Source organism: Mesitornis unicolor, unplaced genomic scaffold, assembly GCF_000695765.1.
Source record: "Mesitornis unicolor isolate BGI_N332 unplaced genomic scaffold, ASM69576v1 scaffold40941, whole genome shotgun sequence".
NCBI lineage: Eukaryota > Metazoa > Chordata > Aves > Mesitornithiformes > Mesitornithidae > Mesitornis > Mesitornis unicolor.
The window spans coordinates 14,616-23,648 of NW_010162581.1; the positions used below are offsets into that span (position 1 = coordinate 14,616).

A 9,033-nucleotide genomic window follows, 5' to 3' on the forward strand; every position below is an offset into this window, starting at 1 on the left:
CAGATTTGTAGGTTTTTTGTTTACTTGGAGGAGAAAACCCAAACTCCTACTAAAATAGTAATGAAGCAAGGTGTCAATACATCTGTTGAGTGCTTTGCAGGTAACGGGAGTGTTTCTACATTCCCTATGTTGGCCTTCATAGGGAAAGTGGAAGTAAAGTTCTGTCTTTTTCTGTTAACAGCCTAAAATGACTGTGTGAATCAGTGGAATAAATGGCGTCCAAAGTAACTGATGCTATAGTTTGGTACCAGAAGAAGGTAAGCTTCCTATTTGTTTTTATGGTGGCTTTAAAAAGAAAGTTGGCTTATTGTGTTTTATGTGTAAAGTATAATAAATAGAAAATACTACTGCATTATTGGTTAGCATTGTATGAAAGTGAGTAGCTTGAAAATTCTTCCAAAAGTACATAAATATTTAGTGATTGTATTTATCAAAATGGAATGTGGTCTATGGTTGGTCTATGGTCTTTGGTCTATGTTGAAAGCTCCCCACTCCCTTGGCTACTTATACTTTGGGAAAAAAAAGGAAAGAAAACTTTAATTCTCGGTAGAATGTTAATAAATGTACAGGAGAAGGATGTTTCTATAGCACAGAAATGAATCCTTATATTTAAGTAGAAAGTAAAACCAGACATATTTTCTGTCACAATAACAAGGAACTGTGTATTCCATACCCAAAAATGATAGGCTAGGGCTTTTTAGAAAAGCTTTTATAGGAAGAGGAAACAGGTATCATTTGGAGATAAGCCAAATACAGGTGATACTGTAACTGTGTATCTTTTGATTCATGTTGGCATATAGAAATATTGATGTCTCTTTCTGATTTATTATTTTGACAAATTCAAATCAAGATATCCTCTTGACATTGGTATACCAGTTGGTTTATTCGGTTAAATTACTTTTAAAAAGCTGAAAGATTTGTTAAATTTTGAGATTTCCTTCTTTACTAAGATATAGATAAGGTGTGTCAATTTTTTTTCCTTGCCTCTCCATGATGTAGTCAGTTTCTATGAGTTTTCCTTGGGCCTACGGCTGTCTTTCTGAAGGCATGCATCTTGTCCTTAGAAGAGTGATAACAATGATCTTCAGAATAGAAATTCCCATTAATTTCTAGCTAAGCAGCAGTTAATTTCTATAAATAAGACAATACTGGTACACTTTGCTGAGTTACTTAATGTGAATTAAAGGGACAGTTGGAAAAGCAGAAAAACGAATTTTACTGACTTTATTTATACCAAACATTCAATTGCATACTTAAAAATTGAAAATAATTTGGAATTTAATGAGGATTTGTTGTTTGCTTTTGTACTCTGTGCTCTCTCCTTTCTCTTATTCAAGCTTTACAAAAATACTTTTTGTAAAAGTATCAGTGGAATTACAGTGTGGTTTTCAGCTGTTTCTTGATTGCAAGTCCAATCCCATTTTTTAAAGAATTGGAGAGTGACTTGTAGAAGATTTAGTGTAACAAAATTCAGTGCAGGATCTTATGGAAGGGAAAGGTGATACTGATTTACCTGCTCCCACTCCTTCTCTCATAAATTTCAGTCACTCATACTGTCATACTGGTAATATAAGCACCAAGTTGTGGGTGTATTTGGCCTGGCCAGGACCTATTTTGTGCAGTGCAAGTGGTGCTGCCTATCAGATCCTCACTGTGTCTCTGAGGTTTTTTCATTGGAGATGATGAACTGGTCTTTGGACAGATCTTTTATGGTATTCAGCTGTATGTATGGATGGTCCTTTGATACACAAAAGAGTCTGAAGTCTCTGTAAATCTCAAGTTAAGTTCATGCTTGTTATCTGTTTGTTTTTATTTAAAATATATATCTGTTTTCCTGTGGGTCATACAGGAAAAGGACTGCCATGTGTGACATGCTCCAGCTTTCCACCCTCCTGATGTGAGCAAGGCAGGAGCTTCTGCTGCTGAGTCACTGTGCTGTCATCTTACAGAGGGCCAGGCCTTCGGGTCTTGGTATCAACAACACATTCCTCAGTTTTAGTTTTCCCAGGACACTGCTTCTAACAGGATTACTCATTATCAGTACAGGTCATTCTTTGAACCCTTGTTCTGTCATATTTTCCAGTGATTTCCCACACATTTCCATTTATTTCATTCATGGCAACAACAGTATCTCTGCTACAGGTCTCTGTAGGTTTTTAGAGAGGTGTGCTCAACCAGAAAGTGGACGCTGCCTTCGTGGCAGGGAGCTGTGATGGGGTGACCTCTGTCACTTTGTCAAAGACTGGGCTGTCTTCAGGAGGGATAAGACCTTGCATAAGCCAGATGTCAACGTTTTCCACGGTGTGAACTAAATTTAATTGCAGTCCACATTTGGACTGGGGTTTGCCAAATGAATAGGCTTTGCTTCTTTCCACGTGAGGAAGTGGAGTCTTATTTTGGGACACATGGCTGTGGTATCAGAAGGATAGAGTTAAAATTTGCAAGTTAAAAGTTTTAGGCTGAGTGAACATAACGAACTGGTCTGAAACCAGGGTAACAAGAATGGAAAGCCCCTAGGATGAAGAGACAGAATGACCTCGAAGGTTAAAATAATGAGAAACAAGATACAGTAATTAAGAAAAGGTTCTTAAGTCAGTAACAATCCTCTTGACCGACCTTTGCAGATAATGCTTCTTTATGGTTTCTTTACATAAACCTAGAGACGGATTTGGACAAGGATCAAGATGCAGCGTGTTCGCTACATAACCTTTGGTGAATTTAATAGTAAAAACCACACCTGTAGGAGGAGATTTTAAATGTAAATATAGAACCACCTTAGTATAATGAGTTAGGTGATTAATGAAGCATATGTACAAGGATTTCTGCGATGTAAAATCATGTAACCAATCATATATCATTTCTTTGTTATTGTACTGTATATAAACTCCTGCTCTTTGAGCTAATAGTGTGCTGAATTTACAATTTATTGCCCAGCAGCTATTTCTGCAGAATCAAAATAAAGCAAATATCTTGACTCTGTGTTGGTTGACTCTTCACACCAGGTGAAGAACCCTTATTTTTTGGGACAACAGCTGCACTGCAGAAATGCTGCATCTCATGCAAATTTTCATGCTAATTAGACCGTTATTTCTTAGGTCCCATTTCTTGAAGGTTCTCCTGGATCAGGCTGATAACCTCAAGGGGTTTTTTAACTTTGTAGTGCAGAGTGTGATCCTTTCCTAGGAACATCTCGACTCTTTCATCAATGTGCTTGATTTTATTTATTTATTTTTATAATTTCTTACATGGCACAGTATTTTTTCCCCATGGATTTCTTTGCACCAGAAATTTCAAAGTGGGGAACAGGGAGAGCTGTGCTAGTGGTTAGTGGGATGGTTAGTAGGTACCAGACTCTTTTTTGTCATTTCTGATATATTTCTATTATGTGATTGGTTATGATGGCAAAACACTGAACTCTGTGAGCTGGTGGTTGCTTTCAGTTTTAAATTTTTATTTAAAAGTTGTCAAAGTTGTCCCACTTTGCTTTTTAGATTTGCTGATTCCTTGTAACAGTAACTGAAATTGAAAGTGGAGCGGAATCAACAGTAAACACATTCTGGCAGGAAAACACTGGTTCTGGGGCAAGAGAGAACCAGGGTTGCAGTCAGTATTAATCGAATTGATGTGGCTTGCGTATATGATAAAATGAGGAAAATGAAGTGTTATTTGGGGAGGTTATTTTCAGGTTAATGAATTGGTGTATGAGTGCTCTAAAAAACCCATGAAGAACTTCTGATATTTATAGTTGTACATAAAGAAGAAAAATAGAGTAGGTGGAGGCTGTGTAAGAAATATTGAAGAGATAACTTGCTCCTCGTGTTTCTTATTTTCAGTTTGAATGTATTTTTGATGTATTTATTTTATGTCTCTAATGAGTTTCAGAGGTCTGCTGGTTTCTCAAAAGTAAAACATTTTTATAGTTCTTTCTTTAATGGAAAGAGTTAAGCAACTGAGCTCTTCCAGTGCCACTTTAGGCAAGTTTTCAAAACACCAAGTTCACTCATATGACTCATATGATTGTCTGAAATTGAGCTCTCACACGAGGATGATTTAGTAATACACTTAATTGTTTAAAAGGTCAGACCTTTTATTATGTAATCTTGTTTTTTTTGTTGTTGCAATAGATTTACTCTGCTTTTAGTGCGTTGGGGCTTTTGATTACTGTCTTATAAAAATAGAATAATCAATTCTTAGTTATTTTAGGTTGGATTGTAAGATTTCAGATAGTGGTATACCAGCTTGTTGTTTGAGAGATAAGATTGCGTGGATGTAGCTTTACTGCTTCCAGCGATAGCTTCTATTTCTCAGCTGGCTTGAATACTTTGCAAGGCATCAAATCTGAACAGATAAATCCTGTTAGACACAGGTTGGCCCTGTAGAAAACAAAATAAATTAAGCCTCCTCTGTGTTGCTAGATGCACAAGGGAGTGCAATGCTGAGATATTTGTGTGTCAGACTGGGTTTGTCATGGTTGTTTTCAATGCTTTCTGCTGCCCTGGTTCTTGCAATAGAAGGGTGTGGTAGGGGTGTCTGCATTGGTTCATTGCTTTGGTCTCAGGCAGCTCCTGAGCTAATACTCACATACATGCACTTTATTAGTTAATGTGTATTTGCCAGAACGCTGAACTTGCTTTGGATTTGTAATTGATGAATTTTATGGAGAAAACCATCATGATATTTCCTCTTTAAAATCTGACAGCCCCACAATTCTTGTAAACAATTTCAATATCTGATGGCGCACCTTTCAGGTACTGAAGTATCAGAAATGCATACTTGAAGTATTGCCTCAGTAACAGTAACTGAGGTTAAAAATAATAAAATTGGTAATAATCTAAAATATTGCTTGTATTGCTTGTAACTTAAGCTTTTTGCATTAATTTCTTACAATACTTTCAAATTTTACAGATAGTAGTAAACGCACAATTTTTGGTTTGGCTTCTCCATGTAAATTTACCGTAACAACTTTCTGATTTTCAGTCCTCACAGAATCTTAAAAATGCTAAAAGGTAAAATCGAGGATGTCCTACAAGTTTGTTGATAATATTGCAGGAGAGAATTCCGTTGTTCCTTCTCTGAGGGATGCTTGTAGGGGGAGGCAGAATGGAACTTAATCAGCTGAACCTGAGTCCTGCACCTGACTGCATAGCAGTAACTTTGCCAATGCAGCTGTCCGCTGTTTCGGGTGTCCCTTGGGTACGACTGTTAAAGGGCACAATAAAACAAATGAAATGTTTTCTCTCTCATGGCTTTAAAGGGCAAAATTCGAGTTCTAATTGCATTGCTTTAAGATCTGTAATATTCAGTGTTTTGCAGCTCATTAGTCCAAGATGATGCTTGCCAAGTTAATAGAGGAGGAAATAAAACAAAAATTATATAATTCCCTGAAACAACCTAATTTCCTTCTTGGCACTGAATTCACATGATGCATTGGTGACCCTGGCACCAAAGCTGTTTTTTGTTAAATGGTCGGGGTGTATGGATATACTGCCTAAAACTTCGGGTGCTGAAGCTGCATCAGTTCAAAAAGGTCCACCTTCAAGTGCCAAAACTTCACAGGTGTTGGAGCTGGCTATATGTGAAAGCAGTGAGGAAAAGAAAGTGTATTTAGAAGAATTTCCTTCCGCGTATTGCTGGGATTAGGTACTCAAGTTGTCATCTGACCGAGTACTGGGGATTGCCTTCAGCACCTTGCATCAGGGAGACGAAATTCAAGTTTTTGAGTCTTGTGCAAAAGATCACTCAAAAATTGGCTCTGCAGCTGAATGAACCAAGCTTGCATTTTGCCTGGCTGTTGGCTCCCACGCCTGCTTTGACTTCCTGCAGACGTTCATGCACTTATCTGATGAATTTGGTCAGGGGAGTAATCCAGTTCAAATGAAGACTCTGAATTTGTGAGGAGCTGAACCTATCTAATGGGTGGGGGCGGGAGAGCAAAGAGCCGAAATCCCTCTGTCTTCAGAGGGGTTATCTGATTCTTGAATTGTTTCATTATGCCTTGTGAAACCATAACCTACCATTTTCATTTCTCTTTCCGAGTGAACTGATTGATCTTTCTGCCACCCAGATGAATGCGCTGGCTCAAGAGAAGTCTGCCATGGGAAGTGGAAATGATCAGGGGTGCAAGGGCAGTGCTGTTTTAAAATCCTACTTGCAATGCTGGTAAAATTGCTGGATTTTCAGTGGTCTTCAGGGAATTATACAGAATAATGAGGCTGCCAGAGTGGTTTTCTTTTCCCAGTTACATCTTGAGGCTGAATTGTTTTGTGCAAGCACATAATCATAATAATAAAAACAAAGTGTTGCAGAGGTCTTAAATCCTTAACACGTGGAGAGTAATGGGGCTGTGTTAGCAATAGTGTAGCCCATGGGCCAAGGGAAGGTATTATTCCTCTCTGTTCAGCTCATGTGAGACAGCATCCAGGGTGCTGTGTCCAGCTGTAGGCTGTGGAAGGCCATCAGGATTGTTTTGGGGCTGAGGCATGGGATGTGATGAGTCTGAGAGATCTTGGGTTGCTCCGTCTTCAGAAGAGAGGGCAAAGGGGAGAGCTTACTGCGCTCACAGCTGCTGCTTTAAAGGCTGTGGAGAGGATGAAGCCAGGCGCATCTCAGAGGTGCACAAGGATTGCATGACAGGCAATAAACCCAAGTTGAAACTTTGGAAACTCTAATTAGATATAAGGATAAAAAGTTTTTAACGTGAGGTTTGTCAAGCATTAAGAGGGAAGAGGCTGTGTAATGTCCAGTCTTTTGAGATGCTTGGATAAGTCCTTGAGCAACCTGCTGTAACTGGACCTGCTTTGCTCAGGAGGTTGGCTTAGATGACTCCCAGAGGTGCCAATCTGTGCAATTCTGTGGTGACTTTAATTTGAAATTTGAAGATGAGTAAATGTTATGATAAGGGATTGTGCTTAATTGTGATTAATGACAGAGATGGAATCTCATTCAGTTTGTGCTGCTCTTTAGGTTTTGCTCTGTAGTCCATTTAAGCCAAAGAAATGGTCCCTGAAGTTTCCCCTAGCGTCCAGTTCAGGTCTCTAGGAAATGGCCTAGAATAGATGTTGACTGTTCCTGTGCTTTCATTTGGTTTAACCTGAAAACTGTTTCTAACTATTCTTATGTATATAATTTTCCTTTATGCTTAATTGTGCAATGAAAGAAGTTGCTTCGTGTTTTCAGTAGATATGCTAAAGTCTCTAAACCACTGCTCAGGGCAATAAGTAGGGCTGACTGATGTTACTAATAATTACTCTATAAAGAATGATACAGAAAAAACTATTAATTATGTATTATTGTGACCTGAAAGGGACGGTATCTTTGAAGTAAGTTCTGGCAAAATTATTGTTTAGTGAAATGGGTGTAAGTCCAGTGCTGTTGCAGTTATTGTCAGAATTTTAAGCAGGTCATTAGTTGGCAATTTAAGCAGGTAAGAATAAATAATTCATGAAGTTTTGAATTGCTTCATAGTTGATTTCAGCTCAGACAGGGAGAAGGCAGGGGAATCCCAGAATCTTTTAGTAGTAATCAGAGGTAATGATTCAGCAGTCATAAATCCAAAGCTCTGCACTTAGGATATAGAGCTCGAATCCCTTCCTTGTCCTTCCATTTGACTAAATGTTAGTAAACTCTTTGCTATTAGCAGTGTACAACTGTTCTATAGTGATTTCTATCTCTGGTTTATCAGCTAAGTTTGTTTTAGCTTAGCTTGTCCAGTCCACATATCCACCATAAACAAAATTGGAAAAAACCTCACTGCCCTTGAAAATTTCAAACATCGTGAAAAAGAAATCATCTTAACAGTAGAAATCTGCTACCACAGAGATAATTGCACTGGTGAGCTACTGGATTATTGCTTTTGCTGCAAGGGGGATCAGTTCACAAAAGAAATAAAATGGGGTTCAAAATAACTTAATAATCCTGTTCCAAGTTTTGAGAAAATGAGAAATTATTTGTCTAATATCTGAAACTGTATACCTAACCATAAACTAAATATGAAGATTTAAAAATATTTTAATGAATAATATTAAATATATAGAAATGATTTACATATTGATACCTTAATATTAAAATTGATACATAAAATCATACAGATTTTTGAAGAATGTTGGACTGTGGGAGTTAAAAAAGCATATTAGTTAATGTTTTAACACTAAATATTTTAATAAGGTGTTAAACTCCTAATTTCCTTGGTAGACAGTCCAAGGAAGCAACTTTGGTTTTTATTTACCAAGCTCTGTATCTTGTCTCTTTTGGATCTGTACTACTATTGTGATGTTGCTTGTAAAAGTGTTTAAAGGCTTTAAAGTGCAAAGCTTAGCATGCAGGTTTCATTATTGATAGACATTAAAGTTTTAAGATCCAGCAGGAAATACTATGTATTCTTAGGATTATAATCTTTGCTGGTCTGCTTGATCATAAATTATAAATGGCTCCTGAAATATTGATCGATTCCATTAGAATCAGAAGGCCTTGTGAGTATTGGGCTACAGGTTGATACCATCACTACATTAGCTTAAAGTGAATATCAGTGTCATTCACAAAGCTCAAATTCAGTCTTGATGCACACATGGCTGGCTATGAGAGAGGCACTGGGAAGAAATACTGCGCAGTGCAGAAACCCTTCGCACTGGGCTTTATTTGAAGTGAAAATTAGCTGTGTTTTCAATAGCTTAACTTTTTACTTAGGCTAATTGCTGTTAACGCTAGAAACCCAAACTTGTAGAGGTGCCAAACAAGTTTTATATACATAAAGAAATGTGATCAAATACTTTCTGAGATATTTGATAGTGAAGGAACAAGTGCAGTTATTTTAGGTAATTTCAAGAGGTGCACTTATCTCTTAAAACCAGAAAATGTTCTGAGAAGTGTGCACTTAAAAAGGGCCTGAAATTCCTTTAATCTTTCAGTAAAGCGCTAGCTTTATCATGTGAGTTTAGTTTTGTCAAGTGTGCAGTTGTATAGCTTAATATCCCATGCCAAGTCACATAAAAGTGAGTATATTTTTTGACAATTAATTATTTGTGAGGAAACATTTCT

General features: G+C 37.4%; 1 protein-coding gene across 1 annotated transcript in view; it reads left to right on the forward strand.

The window, feature by feature from the left end:
- The first annotated feature begins 212 nt into the window (after positions 1-212).
- The window catches only part of PHTF2 (putative homeodomain transcription factor 2), a 51,053-nt gene continuing 42,232 nt past the window's right edge, over positions 213-9,033 (forward strand). Inside the window, exon 1 of the mRNA XM_010193665.1 lies at positions 213-257. Within this exon, the coding sequence (XP_010191967.1) occupies positions 213-257 (45 nt within the window). The remainder of the gene's footprint in view (positions 258-9,033) is intronic.